At 44.9% G+C, this 19,598-nt stretch overlaps 1 protein-coding gene across 1 annotated transcript in view; it reads left to right on the forward strand.

Annotated features, from left to right (window-relative positions):
- Positions 1-6,423: 6,423 nt before the first annotated feature.
- LOC137872504 (plakophilin-3-like) overlaps positions 6,424-19,598 on the forward strand; it is a 28,171-nt gene continuing 14,996 nt past the window's right edge. The window contains exons 1-6 of the mRNA XM_068710737.1: positions 6,424-6,772; positions 14,725-14,813; positions 16,598-17,226; positions 17,566-17,689; positions 17,918-18,122; positions 18,301-18,460. Of these exons, the coding sequence (XP_068566838.1) occupies positions 6,568-6,772; positions 14,725-14,813; positions 16,598-17,226; positions 17,566-17,689; positions 17,918-18,122; positions 18,301-18,460 (1,412 nt within the window). The 5' untranslated portion in view covers positions 6,424-6,567. The remainder of the gene's footprint in view (positions 6,773-14,724; positions 14,814-16,597; positions 17,227-17,565; positions 17,690-17,917; positions 18,123-18,300; positions 18,461-19,598) is intronic.

The following is a 19,598-nucleotide window of genomic DNA, read 5'->3' on the forward strand; positions in this document are numbered from 1 at the left end:
TTATATTATGGGACTATTTCGGCCTCCTGATTTTGCACCAAACATGGCGTCAAAACTTCTACCAAACACAAAAAAAAAACAATCACCAAGATGCACACAGATTCTCACAGAATTAAGAAGAAGCCGACCTCTGCAGTTCATACAAACTATATATCCCCAGGTAATACTAGCACCCTGTGTATAGGGCTAGTAATGTACACTTGTTTTTACTATGTCAGACAATGTCATCCACACAAAGTAGACAAGGAGTACAAAACACTGCCTGCTTCATCTATCTGTGACTTTTACCTGTACGCTTCTTATCGCTTCATTCTGACAGGACAAGAAACTGCAACGGGAGCATAGTGATGACAAAAGATTTGAAAGAGCACAAAACAAAGTAGAAGCACTACTCGGTCTGTAAATCAACCTTTACGAGTGCACAGACGCAGATTACAGTCGAATTACGTTTGTGTACCGGGACAGAACTGTGAGCGAAATGTGATGTTTTGATTCCTGCAAGAGGAGTCGTGTATTTGAGCGGTCGGTCGGAGTGCCCTGAGCACAGACCTCCACTGAGAGCTGTGTCACCTGCTCACTTTGACCAGAAAGTGGGGGCAGTGGCGTTTGTTCACCACCAGATGGAGATAGAGAGCTGTAGTTGGTATGTTGCGATATCTTACAGAACTTCATGGTACAGTGCAGAACCACTACTGTGGTTCTACCAATACTGTGCGTGTGTGTGTGTGTGTGTGTGTGTGTGTGTGTGTGTGTGTGTGTGTGTGTGTGTGTGTGTATATATATATATATATATATATATATACTGATATTTGTTACCTGGTGCACAAGAGGGCGTGTGGACAGAGACAGTTAGGAAGAAGATTTTCTGAAACTATTGATGCTTTACCCACATCGGTTCATCATTTAATGTTATTAGATAACAAATTCTATTAATATCATAATTAAACTGATTTTGTGCAAAATAGATGATGATTGAGATAAAACACAAAACATTCTTTTTACCTTTTTAAAAGGTAAAAAAATGTACCCTAAAGCTTACCAATAACACGTTATATCTCCTTTATTGATCTTTGGACTGATCCAGGTTAACTGTTTCAACTGTTTCCGTTCTTTATGCTAAGCTAACTGTCACCTGGCTGTCGTAATATTTAGCCAAGAGACATGTAGGCGCTATTCATCTTCTCATGTAACTCTGGGCAAGAAAGAAAATGTCCCAAAATGTAGAATGATTTCTGTAACGACACCTGACGTCACGAAACACCAGCTGTATGTGATCTTTTCATAATGCAGAGTTAAGTGAAGTAACAGGACTCCATACAACGATCGGATGAATCAGAGGGCGTCTTCAGAACCACGGACAATGGGATCCAGGTGAGCTTCTACAGCACATCTGGCGCTAGTTATGCCTTTGAAGCTACACCCCCTGGAAACCGTTCCTTTGTTGACTCCAACAGTGCAGATACAAGTCAAAATCAGAACAAGGACTTCTGATGCTGCTATCGCATCACATGTTATACACAAACAGAAGCTGATGTGTCAGACAATGTGCAGTGTAAAGTCGTATTTACAGGCATGTGGCATGTGATGAGTGTTTGATGGAGGTCAGAACCTGCACAATGTTCATCTTAAGGTCTTAAGTGCCCCAAATTCACTTTGTTATTATTGGGTTCTATCATCCAGATACATCCTGGTACTCTAAGCACAAGGGTGACACTTACTGGACCAACGATGTCCTTACACACACTCTCCAGACATGGCTCCTACATACTGGCCCCTAATTGTAATGACCAGCCAACAATACAATTCTAGGAATTACAATTTAAGGAGCCATAATCAAAAATAATACAACGATGAAAACATTTCAGTTCCATTGACACAGGACACTTGAGAAGACCTGCTACCCTGAAGTCTCATAGAGCAGGCAGAGTTTAAATGGTAAATATTAAATGGACCTTTACTCATAAGGACTATCGAAGCGCTCACACACCGATGCCACAGCCTTCGGAAGCCACTTGTGATGAAGTGTCTTGCCCAAGGACACATTTTTCTTCTTTTAGATCGTTTCTTCCTGGACCTGGCCTCAGGAACCTGTTCAGCCAGGCGACAATCTCCTTGCTTTTTCAACTTTACTTTCTTCTTCGGCGCCTTGTTCTCCAGCTCTTTCCGTCTCTGCTGCACCTTCTCCCTCTGCTTCCTCCACTCCTTCCGTTTGAGCTCAGCCTCCTCCTCAAATTTCAGTTCTGCCAGTTTCTTCTCCTTTTCTCCTTCAACCATATAGCGCTCTCGTTTGAAAGCGCGGTTGTTCTGCTTACTCAGCGTTTCTTCCAACCGAAATCCCGGAGGCAACTTCTGAAGGGAACTCTGCTTCCAAGCAAAAGACCACGAATGAGCAATCCCAGCGCTGTTCTTATAGCTTATGGACCAGCCCCATGGCTGCCAATGAACAACCAAGGTTCAAACAACTTGGGAGCGTTCCAGTCAACGGGTCAATGTAAGCCGTGATGCCGGGAGTTCGTACCTTTGACAGGTATGGCCATCTTACCAAATCTCCTTCAGTCACAATGTTGTCGGCACTTACAGGCATTTTCCTCTGGGTGAGGACTTACAGGAGCTTATAGAAAAGGTTGGTCTCAAACCCAAGCACCTCCAACACAAATATGCCAGCCCAACACTTTCCTGTCCCATGGTTTGTAGCAGAAACTCGGTTCTAACCAGCTTAGTAGCTGTGCATTCCTTGGCAGCCCTGACTAACCACGCTATGCGTGAGTAGTGGTAGAGGGACCCGCTCCGAGCCGAGTCGTCCTGCTTAGTGTCTGTCCATTTACCTGGCTAATACTGCCACTTTGTGGGAATGCAGTACAGCTACAGTTGGGATGATCACGTTACTGATAAATACCACCTGCTGTGGATGGGTTTGGCCAGAAGACCTAAGACGGCTCAGCACATTTAGCGTGCCGAGCTCAAAACCAAAGATTTTGGATAACTCACAAATCTCGAACTACATCCCTGCTCTGATGCTAGTGAGGAGGGTAATGGCACGGTTTGTTACCCGAGGCTGCAGAAAGACAAGGAGAAGATGTGTCTAGCCTTCACTCTAGGAAAGGCACGAGTTGAAGACAGAGACAACCCCAAGGATGGAACTACCAGCCGCTGTGCTTGCAGTGCAGGGTGACGGGATTCTGAGAGCAGAACTGCAACTAGAGGGTGAAAAACTCAACCGTCTGGACTGACAACACAGCTGTGTTCAAGTTAATCAGGAACGAAACAAACCCAGAAAATTAGTTTACAGATAACAACAATCCCTCGTCGTCATTGTGGAGGTTACTTTATGGCTTTTTACCGGTTATATCTTCAGTCTATGGTCAGGTTTCTAGGTTACACGCGTTTTCTTTTTGATTCCTCGCGGTACATTTTGTTTGTTCGCCCTCTGGCGTTTCGGAGATGAATGCAGCGCATAGAGCGTAAACGCCTCCGCTCGCGTGCCTTCTGCCGGAGGCTCGCAGCGCGAATATTAAACAAAGCTATATACGGGTACCGAACACTGTGCGCAAACATGAATGGCCATTCATACAAATGTGTAGTTCTTCACATACCTCGTGTTGAGTGGGAAGGTCTCCTCTGTCGCCATTGAAGAGAAGCTCCCGGTGTCCTGGCGGATGTCCGACAACCACCGTCAAACCGCATCGATCTTCGTACCCATAGCTGAACGTTTCAATGACGGGCTCCGGTGATTACACTCCCCGGCGTTAAATGTCCGGTTTCCAGCTGAGACGGTAGCTGGCTTCTATGGCCGCACCACGACGAAGTCGGTGACATCAAAGTAACGTTGTAAGACTTTTATAGACCGGCTAATGAATTAGCACGCTCTTCGTAGCACAGCATGTTAGCTTCTGGCGAGATAAATCCAACTTCTGCTTTTTCGCCGTCTACGGAATTTGTATTGCCCACCGTTTATGTTCTTTAACGTGTTACATTCAAGAATCCTGAATGATTGGCCATACATCTCCGTGCAGTCAAACTTTCACCGTTACAACAACACATGCTAGCGTCATCTAGCGTCGCGTGTCGGTCAAAACAAACTATTGGCGCTCCACCTCCCTATATTGACCATGACGCAAAGCTCGAGGGCGACGCCTACTGGACATATTGTGTCCTACATGCACTTAACTCCAGAGATGGCTCCTAAAGGCCCCTTTTGGAAACAGAAATGCACAACGGCTGCTTTATCACCTCCACATTATATAATATGTCAGTTAAAGGACCCTCCAACTCTTCTATGCTAAAATATAAAGCCTTGAAAAGAGACGTACATAAATGACGATGAGGACATTTGACCAGAAGCTTTTCATTCAAGTTAACACCCTGACAGACATCATACACTGGAGGAAAATGTTGTCGCCTTAGATCAGTGTCCATTGTTAGGGAAGAGAGTGTCCCCTCACTTGGAAAAAAATTGGCACATAGAGTTAAATCACTGGATTATAGTTCATAACTGTTCATAAATTCCACATCTGGAATAGATCGCCTACATTATTAAAGATTTTAAAAAAAACTACACATTGAAAACATTCAGGGTTCTTTAATACAACATATGGAGAGTGTCAATTAAGTAATGTGATGAACGTGAATGGTCCTCTACAGTGGATCCCTGCATCTGGCTGATGTTTGAAACTGTTCGCTCAGAAATACTCTTAACCTTCTTGGTTAGTAAACAACATAAGAGCACAGCCGTACGTTGAAGCTGCAATTCTGTGGGATCCTGACGATTAAAATACAGTCTGAATAGCCTGTGATTAACCCAGAAATGATCCAATTAGGGGGAGAATTCAGCTGGAATGAATTTACTTTTACATTTTTTTTCATAGCTTGTCCTCAGAATGCCACCTCAGTGCATCCACGCCCACACTGGGGGTCAGTGGTTAGGTTTGTGTGAAAACCCCGGGGGTCTCAGGTTTGTTTCCCAGGGGAGAGCCTCTCTTCCCCCTGACTCAATGCTGCTCCTCAGACCCAGACTTAGGTCCTCAGACCAAACCCCCAACAATTCTCATGTCAGCTGAGCAGATGAGGTTATTTCCACATTCCTGAGCCCTGAAACAACCCAATCCCGATCAACAAAGAAAGCTGCACTTATTATAGCAAAACTGTCCAAAAAAAGGACATTAAGAGTTGGCTCCAGAGGTGAATAACAACCTCACCTCACCAGTAGCATTTTGTGTTTACATGGAAACATGTTCCTCTGCTTCTCATGAGCATTGAGAGCAGTATTTTATTGTTATTGTTTCAGCTGAACTTCACTCCACCCTGTCCCTCCCGACGGCTCCAGTCATCATTTCGGTTGGGATAGGAATGATTATTTTCAAGATATTGCGCAACATTTACTAACATTTGATGACACATATATCACATTTTGTCACGGTGAGCGTGTGTTTTTTCTGCCTGAGATCACTGGGGATTCAAACAGGAGTGCCGAGGAGTTCACCCGGCACACGCTTGCTCACCTGCGGATTCACTCTTTCCAGTTTTAGACACTCCTCTCGCACTCCTTGTGACCCACACAATGGACCGTCTCCACACTGGAGTTGTAGGCTCTCATTGTCTGACTTAAATCATCATAAATAGGCCCTACAAAATGTTTTTATCATGTGTTTGTTACTCACACCACTGAGAGTCACCAAAGTCACACATGCTACACAGGAGGCCTTGGCAGCAGCTGTCAGATTCAGGCTGACAGGCGATAAAGAAGAATAAACAAAAAGTCAGGTGAGGACACCGGGGCCATCCACTTCCAATCATCTGGGTTTCGTCAGACCTGCCCATAAGCCGTGCCGACCGTGCACTTCTGCAACAGCCCTCCTCTCTGGGAGAGTGTATGAGGCAAGTGAGCTGAGGGTGTGTTTACTTAACCAAGAACCTGAGTTCACACGAGGTGCTGTTGCTCACCCATCCATGGTCAGGGTCAACACACTAGCGACACACTTGATTATGGGAAAAAGGGAAAAAAAACATATTTTCAGAACGGTTCCATTAATTCAAACATATTTCACATCAGTTACAAGCAGATAGAATGTTGCAGTATATATATATATATATATATATATATATATATATATATATATATATATATATATATATATACTATATGTTCTAATATATGTTCTCTGATACAGGAATAAGAGCTGCCTGTATCGCATGTGGTGATAAACAACATTTCATCAGTAGCCTGTGTTAATTGAAAAAAAAAAACCCCAAAAAAAACGTAAACCGGGCGGCGTGACATTTCATCTGCTGTCGCAAATCAGTCGCGATCGTCATTTCTCGGAGACGCGCTCGAGACCCCCCCACACACACACACACACACTGAACGTCCCGCCTCCAGACAGTTAAATTCGCTGACCGATCTCCATTTCGCAGCAGACGCGCAGACAGGAGGTTCGAGGCGCGCCCCCTTTCCTCCCCGCTGCAGGACCGTGTGCCCCCCCCCACACACACACACACACACACTTTTACTTTTCTTTTCTTGTCCCGAGTGTGAGCTTGTTTTTTTGTTTTTTTATTAACACTGTGAAAATGAGTGTTGCGGTGGCGGAGAGCTGTTTTCTGTCCGCTCTGCAGCCCAAAACCTCCTGCACCGCTTATGTAGTTCCGTCGGACGGCCCGTCTCCGGACCCGGTGGCCAAAGCCAGGAGGGTCCGGGAGCAGGTCCGGATGCGGCTGGCGGAGAAGAGGTCCTCCTCCCTGCCCCGACTGGACGACGCGCTGATCGGATCAACAGGTGAGCCACCGCATCGCGTTAAAAAAACAAGAGTGCTCCTCTAGATGTTGTTTTACAGCCAACATACAGCAGGTTGAACCTACTGCTGCTGCCAGACCATTACATACACATTGAGCAATAACATGGACAGCTTTACCAGTAGAACACGCACTGATAAGGAATGAAAAGGCAGAGTGATGTAATGGAATTAAAGCTGCTCGATCCTTCTTTTTTTCTTTTTTTTTACCACTTTGGCGATGGAGCAAGTTGTAAACACATCAGTGACTTATTATCAACCAATACGATTTGGTTATGAGTCGTCTGGCCTCCTGATGGGTGTAAAGTCTAACGTCCGGTCTCCTTTTTAGCTCCGTTTTGGGTCTCCACCATCTCCCCGGGAAAACGTTGTTGCCAACTTTGCCAGTATGGTGCCGGGGCTGGTGGTGTGCGGTGGGTTTTTATCACAGCTTCGTGCTTAAAACAGCCACCTGCTGCTTAGGGGCCGGCCAAAATCTTAACCTCGATACACATATCACAGTGTGTAGCGTGTTGTCCGGCAGTTCAATAAATAAATAGTCTCTGTGAAGTAACCCCGTGGTAGAGCCTATTTCTGTGCACTCCTGTGTCCTAAATAGTTACATGAGCGGTTCTTATTAATATAAATGATATTGAAGTCCACCATTTGTTTTCCAATGAGAAACGCTTTAGCTTACAAACCAGGGCACAGGCGAGTGGTTTCATAGAACCCAGTGGATCCTTATACTATGCGGATTGAATTGTGGGTTTGGTGAACCGTTGTTGGCTCTGTAACACTTTTGTGATACCGTATTTACCACAATGCTCCTGTAAATAGCCCCATAGTGTGTTTTCTTGCTTACCCATCACCTGAGTTTATTGTAACCTTATCATGCTTGATTTAATGGTTTAATACTCTGGCTGTTGTTCTTATTTATTCCAGTAAGAGCGTACTTTGTAATAGTGTCTATGGCGTGGTAACAGCACATATTTTTATGATATATTATGTGGTGCTTTTATTTTACAGGGACTTTAAAGTGTCCACAGTGTTGTACATTATAGCGTTACTTCACAATGTTGTCTTTTTCTCATACTTTTTCTTTGCCTGTTTTACATTCTTACCCTGTTTATGGCGTAATTACCATGCATCCTCACCATCACCGCCCCACGATGTCGTGCAACATGACTTCACATCTTTTCTCAGGGGGTCGGCTTGTAAGTTTGGCATTCATTCACCGAGCAGCTCATGAAACATTAATGTCGTGCGGTGCACTTTCTGTGTAGGTTAGAGACGAAACAGCAGGTATGTGTTTAAAATGTGCCGTTTTCTTTGATCTGAGTACTCTGAGGGTTAACTGTATCACTCTAGTGTAACTGTACACCGTCTGAACACACAAGAGGGGGCTTCTGGGTTTGGCTCCAGAGGCGGGAAGGATTTTGGGGGTAAAAGTAACCATTAAACGGTTCTTACTCTAAAAGATAAGCCGCTGAAGTGTTGGCGCCCGGTCGATAACAAAGACTACGAAAAAAGTCAATAAGTCAGCAATGCTCTGCCTTTAGGTGAAAAGGCGAAAGAAAGCGAAGGCATTTAGGAGGCAGATGCCATACAGTTGCATTATGGGAATTGTAATGCTTCTGCATCTCCTGAATTTTCTAAGATGAGGACCTCATTGGACCGAATTAAGCTAACAGCTAATTGTTTTGTTCCGAGGACACGCAGAGCCGCATACCAAAATCAAATGTCATGTACCCAACTGTCTGGAGAGAATATACGCTCGCCGCCGCAACATTATTATTCACGCAGTCACGAACCATCTCGCCATGGTGTGGAATTTTGAACTAAATAGAGACGTCAGGACCGTGTTGGGCTCCAGCTTTGGCTCTGATAATGTGACAGGGGCGTGGCATGAGAGCCGTTAGCATCCCTGTGTTAAAGCTAAGCATGCGCCTGTTATTGTGCTCCAGTTTGTCCCAAAAGTCTCCAGAGGATTGATGTTACAGGACTTTAGTGGAAAGACCACTCAGTTTATTCTTGTCATTTTACTTTAAAAAGCCATTTTGTAGTTTTTTAGACTCATTTGTAAATGTATATAATGTCACAATTTTACCCAGAATGTATGTAAATGAGGCCAGGATAGCTGTTTGTATATATTTGTGTATTGTTCGCCCGCTACACAGGTTGGTATTTGTGTACTATGAGAGCCGCACCATTGAGTGAGCTACTTCCTGCTCATTTCCTGTTTTTTTTCCCTCTCTGTGGAAACTTCAACTATGACATCACAGGTCCGGTCAGGGCCGGTCTTATGACTGTTCACACGTAGAATGAGAACAGCTGCTCCATTAATTAAGAAGTGTGACCCAGATGTGAATATTGAGCTCACAGAAGCCCCTCTTGATGGTCTCTCTCCAGTCAGCCTCTCAGATGATCCTCGTCCGTCTCACCGCGGGCCGAGTCGTGACCTCGCGTTCGTCTTTTTAAAAAGAAAAGCGAGGGAGAGGAAGGAGAAATGGACCGCTACTCCCTCTCCTGTCTGATAAGACCGACGCACCTCAGTTTGACCCGACACGGGAGTCGGGGTGTTGTTTTGAAAGCTTGAATGTAAGCTCGTGTGAGGCGTCCTTTCTCTAGTAAAATGACTAACGGCATACCTCCAAACCAACGCGGATCCATTCTTCTATACAACTTTTCTATTACGCAAAAATCCCAAACCAGAACATCACACAGCTGTTTAGCATTTACCACACAGTTCAACATAGGTGATGACAGCAACAGCATTTTGATCGATAAAAGCAGAGCATGTTGTATGTCATGCATTAATTATTAATTCTATTCATTTCTAAGTTACTGATTACCACTAAAACCACATTTTTTTTCCTGTAACGTAGAGCTTTTCCCCTAATGACCCGTTGCGTCTCACGCACAGCCTAACGATCTTTAAAGGCCACATCCAGTACTTTGAAACGACAAAACATGCATAACTTACTCTTTCCAGTGGTTGTTGTTCCTCTCTGGAGTTTCTTCATTACCTCTCAACAATAAACAAGTTTTGATGGAATTTATTGTGGAATTGATTCGCTGTGATTGATGTCTGCTACGTTCACATAAAGAAGAGATGTGACAAAAAAACCCAAAACAAGACATGTTTAGAATTGTATGAAAAAAACACATTTAACTTTTAAAAGTCAAACTGAAATTCCACAAAAAAAAAGAAGTTTTTCCTTAGAAAATGAAGATTAAAGAAACTTCTTTAAAAGTTAAATGCATCCAAGCAAATTGAAGAGGCTAGATCAACAAAGAACTTATGTTCTTGTAAACAACTTTGTGCTCTAGTAAACGATGCGATCATAAACACTGTATAGATATTAATGGTGATGCCACGGCAAAAAGTCCCCCCCCCCACAAAGCACGGTTAACGAGACGGGGTGAAGCTGTGGCCGGCTGGATGTCGGGCTGAAAGTCAGACCACTCTGATTTCATTTGAGTTAGCCTTCCCTCTGGTTGATGATGATTGGATAAAGGTCCGACACGTTAGACGCAGAGTTAAACGGCAGACGTTATCGGCTACTTTGGTCACATGTCGCTGTCAGTTTTTTGACCGGCTGGTGATTATCCATCACACGATCCAGACCTATAAAAAGTTAACGGAAGCTACACTCCATCGTTTGTGTAATAACGGGTGTGCAGGCGCTCAACGATGGCCCTCAGCAGCTTTTTATAAGGGAAGTCAAAGCGTCTTTAGCTTCTGTACTGTGACCTATTTCCAAGTGAATGACAATATTTGAGCGGTGTGTACAGTTACAAGCGGAATTTAAATGATATCATTTTTAGGACTGTGGCTCCACAAACACCTCCCATGTCGCTAAAAGTTAGAGACTGATTGATTGATGGATGTCATGATTATGTTGGAATTAAAATGCTCATAACTATAATATGGATTTAATTAAACCATTAGGCATCCTCTCCATGTCGTCTGCTGCGCCTCGATGGGAAACGCCCAGTCGGGAGTTTTCGAGGCTGAAATGCTGTTTCCTCAAATATGTCCAAAAAATGGTTTTATCCTGCTTTTAAAATGTATAAACACACACAATAAGTTTGACTTTAAATGTGTTTTTACGGTAAAGAGGTGTGGTGTTTAAAGTTAGGTAAGCATATTTTAGTTTATTTAAGTAAAATTGTGTCAGGAGATCAGCACGTTACCTGTTGTGACCTTAGTTTGGAATTTCTTTTGTGTGACATTTGAAGTTGGATGCCACTGAAAGAGAAAAAAAAAGTTGGATGAAGTTGACACATTGTAGTCTGAACTCAACACAATCTGGAAGCAGTCCAGCTACAAAAAAAAAGAAAAAAAGAAAGCAAAGGAAACAGATGGAGAGGGTGAGCTGAGCAAAAATAATGCTAAACTTAGAAGGAAATGAGTGCAGTCCCAAGAGACGAGTGTGAAGGAACTCTACCCTTTAAATTGTAATTTTAAAAACGTTAGCTGATGTCTGGTTCATCACCCCTCCTAAGCTCATTGACCACCTAGTGTGTGGAACATTCCTTTCCAATCTCCTCTTCACAGCCCGTTATCAGAGTCTATTTCAGGCCGGTGTGCACTTTGGCCGGTGGGGTCAGGCCTGCTGTCATTGTCTCATATTTATCACTGGGTCAGAAGAACTCAAGGGCTGAACATCAGAGAAAATTAGATGTACTTACATGTCGATAACTCAACAACAGTTAAAGCACCTCCGGCCTTTTATTATCCTGAGACCTAAAATAAAGCGTGTTGTAATAAAAACTACCAAGTTTGACAGGTTGTGAAAACATCCATATTCTCAACTGTTGTGAATGAAGTTAGATTCGCAGTTGAGTGAGATAACAAGCAAAGGGCACATAGTAACCATTCTAACCACCAAGGCCAAGGTCCAACGAAGTGATAACAGTCAATTCTATACATAAATCTGTCTCAATTGTTCTGCTTAAAGGAGCTAATCGACATTCAGAGCATTCATTTAGCAGCAGAAACCTAACGTCCTGAGCAGAGAATGAGGTCACTCTCCCTCTGTGTGTGTTGATGTTGTGCGGCTACAGCTAATAACGGCGTCCATCGTAAGCGTTCAACCTCCGGACCCCCCCCCCTCTGGTAGACTTTGTTAGCTCTGTCGGCACGTTTTGCCGTATTCTGTACTGCGCTGTTAGCGCTGTTAGCTACAAGCCGCAAGCTCAGTCGTTGCCATCTTGCATGTGTCTTGCACATTTAAAGGTCGACTCCATCTGCATTCGTTTTTTCCCGATGGAAACGCTCACTTGAGCCATTGACCACAAAGTAGTGGCGTAAGTTACCAAAGTAAGATCAGCTCATCACTTCGGCTACTGTGTATGCATAATGTGAAAGCACTAGCTGAGTCAACGCACGTTTTGCTAAGTTTGGAATTGTTGAACTGTATGTATACGCTCGTGTTCTGCGAGATGAAACGTTGTCAAAGGAGTTTTTGCAATGACCCGATACTGGCTGAATGAGAGGAGCTGCACACATTCCATACGCAACACACACATAAATCACTGAGAGGCTTCTTGTTTTGCAGAAGCCATCTGGGCTTAATCAGTTTCATAAAACGTTGAGAGAGGAGTTGATTAAAAACACACTAAAGATAGCAGCACTCCCATATTCTGGATTTCTCATGGCATGCGAGTGTGGTTTTTGTTACCTAACCATTAGACTTAGTTTTACGTCTCTCACTCTTTGAAGCAGACAACACAGTGGGTGTGTGATTCACAAACCTTCAACGAAGAGCTACAAGACACATCATGGGTATAGATTGGAGACAATACCAGACACCCTGACAGAGAAGTCTGGACATTTGCAAGGCGTTCCAATAGATCGCCCACTGGAGACACTCACACTCTCCTGGATCATGTCCAAGATAGATAGCTAGGTCACGAACATACACAGTGAAGCTCATGTTATGCTTGAGCAGAAGGAGTCTGAAATTTATAGTTTTAATGACAATAACCGCAAAGTGACTGGGATTCATCTGGGGTAATTTAAAGTTGCATTATACAAGATTGGGAGCGCTTCGATTGCCTCCCAACGGCTCTCAACATGGCGCCGCCTGTGCTGGCGGCTCCTAGCAAACGTTGCTAACAGCGCTAACGGTACAAACTACGGCAAACGTGCTGACAGAGCAAACAGTGTTTACCTGAGGGGGAACCGGAGGTTGGGTTGATACGCTGTCAGTGGAGACGGCGTTATCAGCCGCGACCGTCACACGAGCGCACTGCATTTCAACAAAGCAAGGAGAAGCTCTGATTACAACACACACAGGGATAGTGACTTCATTCTCTGCTCACGTAGACATTATTCCTCTTTATCTTTACATAGCAAATGGTTGTTTGCTGCTATATTATTGCTCTGAATGTCATATATAGCAGTATATTGCATGTCTACATGAAGACACTTGATCTGTCCGCCATCATCATGCATGTCCAAACGTGTCCATTAGCAGAGTTGCCAGATTAGATTGATAGTTTTTCGCCCAATCAGAATATATGTCAATTAAGAACCCGACCCAAGTGCCAAATGTATGCATTATGGTAGCGGACCGAGACGAGGACTGAGCGCTGCGGCTCTGATGCTGATCCTGCTGCAACTGCAACTCGGGAGCTGTCCAGAGTGTGTGTGTGTGTGTGTGTGTGTGTGTGTGTGTGTGTGTGTGTGTGTGTGTGTGTGTGTGTGTGTGTGTGTTTGAAAGAGAGAAGGGAAGAGAAGGTGGACTATTTCACGCAATGTTTCTAACTTACTCGGGGAGCTGCTTTGTCACTTTTTGACCTGCCCGCCCAAACCCGTGGTATTTTCTTAGTTTCCCAGAACGCGCGGGTCGACCCGTGCATCACCACTAGTTACATATACATTTTTTAAAATGACGGGGCCCATAGCTCTTGGTCGGGTTGAGGATAAGATTTGAAAAATGGAGGCGCGTTCCGTTAAATATTGATTTCCAAGCATTGACTCTAATTGGCTTCCTTTGTGCAAATTAAATCTTCCTTATATGTAAAGGTGGTTGCCGTCCCTGTGGTTCTGTTGCTGTGTAATAAGAGAACCGGATTACATAAACTGTGGGTTCTCCTTACTGCGGTGGTCGTGTCCGAGCTTCCCTCACCCCTGACCTGATGATGCTTATGCTCAGGCATGCAGGGCCAGGCCCCCTCCCAGAAGCATCTCCTCCCTCCTTTCCTTCCGTCCTGCTGGGCTGGATGGCACGTGTTGTTTCTTTCTCCAAGCCGTTGACTTCAGGCAGCGCCCGCCTCCCTCCCTCCGCTCAACTCATAGCAGCTCACTCGTGTATATTGTTTAACAGTATAATGTGCTCACGAGTCTGAGAGTGTTCACACGTGTGGTTACATTCTGCAATCTATGTAATGTCTGTGTACATTATTATCATCTGTGAAGTGAAGGGAATTCATTTGTTTTACAGTGTTCTTTGTTATACACAAAGACTTGAATGTGGCGTCCATGATGATTTCTGTTTACTGATAATAACGACATGTTAATATGCCGTCTCTCGGAGACAAATCTCAGCAGCCCTTCCTCTCAGAGATACACTAGAGAAGGTTTGGGAGACGGGTTCGGATCAAACCATCACATCCCTTTTCCACCAACATTCAACGAGTTCTGTTTCGGTTTGAACACTTCATTTTGAACCGTTATGAGCATCTTGATCAAAAATAAATTGGTTATGAACCCGAAAAAGTTGGTTCCCAGTTTTCCTTCCAACTGGCAACATCAGTTGGAAAGAGAGTATGGAGTCTTGCAAGTAATAATCTTCTACGTCTTCTTATCATTAATAGTTGGTCTGTGCTTTTTTTTCTTAAACTGAATATCTGTAAAAACGATCCGATCTTGCTATTACTGTTAACATAGAACCATCAATGGCGTGATGATCAGAAACACTAATATTTCTTTCTTTCCTGTTTCTAGACTACAACCATCCTGAGGCCAAGAGCTTTTCCCACGCCCTTGGTTTCAGTTCCAGATCCATGATACACACACCCAGCCGCGTCATGGCTGTGAGTACCGCCTGCCAGTACTGCATTACACTGTAAATATGCAAGAACATATTAACACGACAACTTCAAACGCTACACTTACGGTGTCCTGCTCTTTGATATTACTACAAGAACTGGTGGATGGTTTAGGTATTACATTCTGTGTGGAGTCACTGTAGTCTCCCAGCCAGACACTTGTAAGTTTCACTGATGGTTTTCTTTGTGGAGTTTACTCATGCAGTCCAAAGGATGCACAACACAAGCAACCTGGATTTGAGATTGAACTACCCATCGAAATTTTGCATTACGGAAAAGAAGAACCGCTCTGGGTTGTTTATATTTCTTTAAACCAATCACAATCGTCTTGGAAGCCGGCAGAACCAGATATAAATAAGGGGAATTTAAAGTATTCATCCTGGGAAGTTGGTTAGCCGAAAAAAGAATCCTCCGATCTACAGACGTCTCTGCGTGCATCTATGGCGACAGATTCATTGGTCCAAAATGGCCGCAACGCAACTGCAGCAACAGTTGTCAAAAAAGCATCGGAGTTTCGTCTCTTTGCCTCTATGCTCTTTTGGTGCCCTTGCAAAAAGGTAACAAACAGATGAGTGGGGGAGGATTCTGTCTGAAGAAGGCGGCCTTATTATACACACAGTCTACATCCTGGTGAGTCTGACTATCCTGACGTGACCTCGGCGATAGCTGTGACCCTGGCTGAGATACGGGAGGAGCAGCTGCATCGCTAAGTCTGACAGAACACAAGCGGTGGGACTATCAGACTTGTGTTCCAAGTCAAAATCTATGAAATGAGAGCAAAGTTGCAATTTGTAATAGTACTTTAACTATATTATCTAAAACATTTCTCTAAAAGAGTAGGATATTGTTCATCACACACACACACACACACACACACACACACACACACACACACACACACTGGAATGCAATGCCCCAGTAATGTGTATGAATAACGTTTCCTCTCTGTTCTAATTGGCTAATCCAGAACAATGTAAAGACAAAAGAAAAATATAAACAGGATGCTGGTTCTCCTGGCTTCTAACAGGCCGGTCTCACAATGCAGAGGCAGCAGTGAACTTCCTGCAGCAGTTTACAGTCGCCAGGCTTTAATCACGGAGAGAAGGAAGAGCTGTTTACTGTGGAGCGTCTCACATCACCTTTGTGCTGTCCTGGACAGTTTCACTAGCCTCGGTGAACCCTGGGGTTTCTTGTAAAACTATTAAGGGCACTAATACAGCAGCAAACTACCATGTGCTACATAAATCTGAATCTATAGTGGAGTAATGTCTACCTGAGCAGAAAAGGAAGTCGTTCTCCCTCTGTGTGTGTTCTGATCTGTTTCTCTGTGCTTTGTGTGTAGCCGGTCTGTCTCTCTGTTGTGCCCCACTAGCTAGCTTACGACCACGGCGCTACGCTGTTCTCATGCGGTTACAGCTGATAATGCCGTCCCACCCTACAGTTCCCCCCTAGGGTTAACACCGTTAGCTCTGTCAGCACTGTTGCCGTAGTTAGCACCGTTAGCTTCTAGCCGCTCAGCCTTGTCCACGTTTAGAGCCGTGTGGAGGCAGTAGATATTCTCCGTATTCCATATTGAGCACCTTTAAGAAAAGAAAATACTAGTGGTACATTATTTCTCCTGTCTGTACTGTGAAAGCTATACTACTTTTCGCAGTACAGGGGAAGTTTTATGCCAATGTGTCTTTTTACATCATAAATTCTGTGAAAAAGGGTATTTATCTTTCCCTGCTGCAGTGTGTCTGCTAACCCTTTTTATTTCCACCTTGCAGATGCCCACAGTACCCATTCGCTCCTCTGGTTTCTCCTCTCGCTCTGCTGCGGAAACCAGTTCCAAGGCGGGCCATAATCAAACCAGCGTGGTCCAGAGCAGCTTCCGGTCCTCCCATCAGTCACACAGCAGAAACAGACGCTCCAAGTCACTGTGCCAAGCAGACCAGGAGGCACTTCCTATCACCGTGTTGCCTCCTCCAGACAACGCCTCCTACGTGATCACTGTGCCTCCCCTCGGCTCCCTAAGGCGCAGCCTCAGCGGGACACTGGCCCAGGAACGAGGCTACTGGCAGGTGGAGCAGCCGTGTCAGTACACCTACAAGGGACCCTCCCACCGCACCATCAGCCGCATCACCAACCGACAGCAGCACTACCAGCAGCAGCAGCAGCAGGGCTCTGCCTTCGGTCAGGAGGGCTGGGTGGGGACCGGCAGGGGGGTCCCCATGGCAGGGGACGGCTGGGGGACACAGTGGCAGCAGCACGTGTCCAGGGCCAGCCACGACATGGGGGCAGGGCAGTGCCAGGCCACCCTCCAACGGGCCGCCTCGCTCCGCAGCGTGAGGAGCGTCGGGAAAGGAGTGGATGTCTTGGACGGAGTGTCGATACACAGCAATGACCCACTGGAAGGGTGAGGCACATCATTCACTCATTTACCTGGGTAAACATCTGGGCCACATCTGGCCAGGGTCGGCTTCAATCGTAGCTCAAATACATATATGTATGCTGTTTCCATGTAAGACGGTTGCCATGCAGAGGTGGTGAAAGGCTGAAGGAGTGTCACTCCATTATGACTGTGTGTGACAGACATTTTGAAAAAATGTTCATGTTTATCTGATTTATTTTATGGACAAAATTATGGATTCATATTTGGAAAGATATAATTAACAGATTAATCATTGTTGAAAATGATCATATAACTTATTATGTGTGTGTGTGTGTGTGTGTGTGTGTGTGTGCGTGCGTGCAGTATGCTGGGTCTGGACATGGCTACAGCTGTCAGATATCTGTCCGAGTCAGATGCTGCCTTGCAAGTTCTGGGAGCTGCATACATACAACACAAGTGTTACCATAGCAACGAAGCCAAAAACCAGGTAACACGGTTGCATGTTTGGTAATTTTTCCCTTATTTGCAGCAATTTATTTATGTGTTTAATTGTCCATTTGCTTTTTTTTAATTTTGTCTGACTGGTGTCCATTACCAGCACCTCATCTCCATATGTGTGTATTTGGTGTGTGTTGTTCCTAATCCTCCCTCTCTCTCTCTCTCTCTCTCTCTCTCTCTCTCTCTCTCTCTCTCTCTCTCTCTCTCTCTCTCTCAGGTCCGTGTCCTGCATGGCATTCCAGCTCTAGTTCAGCTCTTCTCCAGTGACAACCAAGAAGTGCAGTGTTTTTCCACCGGCGCCGCGCGGAACCTCATCTACGAGAACGCTGACAACAAGGCGGCGCTCATAGACGCCGGTGGAGTGATGCACCTCGTCAGCATCCTCGACAAACCTGACGAGGAGCTTCGGAAGACCATCACAGGTAGTACTGGTCTTTGATCTCGCACCGGTTTGAACCCCGACATGACCTTATGTCCGTGCATTGATGTACACCTGTAATCCAGGCGTCGCAACTGAGTCCTCTCTATCTTTATATTACTGGTTCAAAATACGCAGTTATTCAGACAGCTGAATAAAAAACAGTTTGTTTTTGACTGCAGGTGTCCTGTGGAATCTGTCCTCCAAAGACAACCTGAAGGAGAAGCTGTCCAAAGAAGCTTTGTCAGAGCTGACGGAGAAAGTACTGATTCCTCTGTGCAGCAGCGTCCCACTGAGTCCACCTGAGAGAGACATCTTCTACAACACCAGCGGCTGCCTCAGGTGACTCCACGGGAGAGCCTGCTCAACCCAGTACCCGGTGTCTAACGCTGGCTCTGATTCATCACTATGGGTTAGACAGTGTCACTGTGCACAAAGTACAGCTGAGGCTCAGAGACGCACCGGGACCTTGAGAGGGACAAGCCTTTTAATTAATGCAAGCCGCAAATCTTTTGGCAGTCATTTTTAGCACTAATACAGTTTTTTTGGTAGGTGATGCTGAAGACTGAAGGATGTCTTGCTGACACCTGCCTCCTAAGTTTGTACAAACACGTCATCACCGCTCTAAATCAAAGACGAAAGGTCGGACCAGCTGAGGCGGGCCGGAACACTAGTAGTCACAGTTTGTCACTTTCAGGATGAAAACGCTAATTAGATCACAACAAAAACGAGGTTTGATCCTAACTATCCCCCCTAGATATTAAAAGTGTTAGACTGGCCTAGTCTGATAGGCTCTGTGCTGTCTGCGAGGATCATACACTGACTACTGACATCAGAAATAAAATAAATAAACAAATCTATGACCCCCGGCCGGTTCAGCCTGGAGTTATTTGTAGGTCTTCCCCAACTTCCCGATGGCGTAGTCCGCCACCTTCAGAGGCTGATGGGAGAGTCATTTTAAGCAGTTATTTGTCATCAATCAAAGTATTGAGGAATCAAAATCTTGACGTGGCCGATGGAGCTAAATGAAAAGTATGTGGTTCTGCTAGCGTGGATTGAAGAGTAACAGTGATACTCCAAAAATCAACGTTCTAATGCTCCTCCTCTTTCCCTGTTCGGTCTGCTGAATGGCACTAAATACTAGAATCCATGAACCTCGACTGCCGTTGCTATGGAGTTGCTGGCTATTCAGAGGCACAAATCAGAGTTGAGAATGGGGACAGGACTTGGTTGCTTCTATTGGAAACAAAACACCAGCATAATTTATTGGACCAGCCCTTGATTCATTAAAGCGCCTCCCCTCAAAGGTACATTTGAATAGAGGACCGCTTTGTGCTGACTTCACTGAATGCAGTCTCTGAAGTTCTGGACAGAGATAGAATTACATGCAAGTGCAGTAAGATCCAAAGAAGTACCTCTTATTTTCAAAGTGGTGAAGGTGCTACTGAAGGGTCTTAGAAGAGATTCATAAAATCCCTCC

This window comes from Cebidichthys violaceus, unplaced genomic scaffold (assembly GCF_023349555.1).
Source record: "Cebidichthys violaceus isolate CVI_PGR_0920_01 unplaced genomic scaffold, fCebVio1.0.p SCAF_16, whole genome shotgun sequence".
In the NCBI taxonomy this organism is placed as follows: Eukaryota; Metazoa; Chordata; class Actinopteri; order Perciformes; family Stichaeidae; genus Cebidichthys; species Cebidichthys violaceus.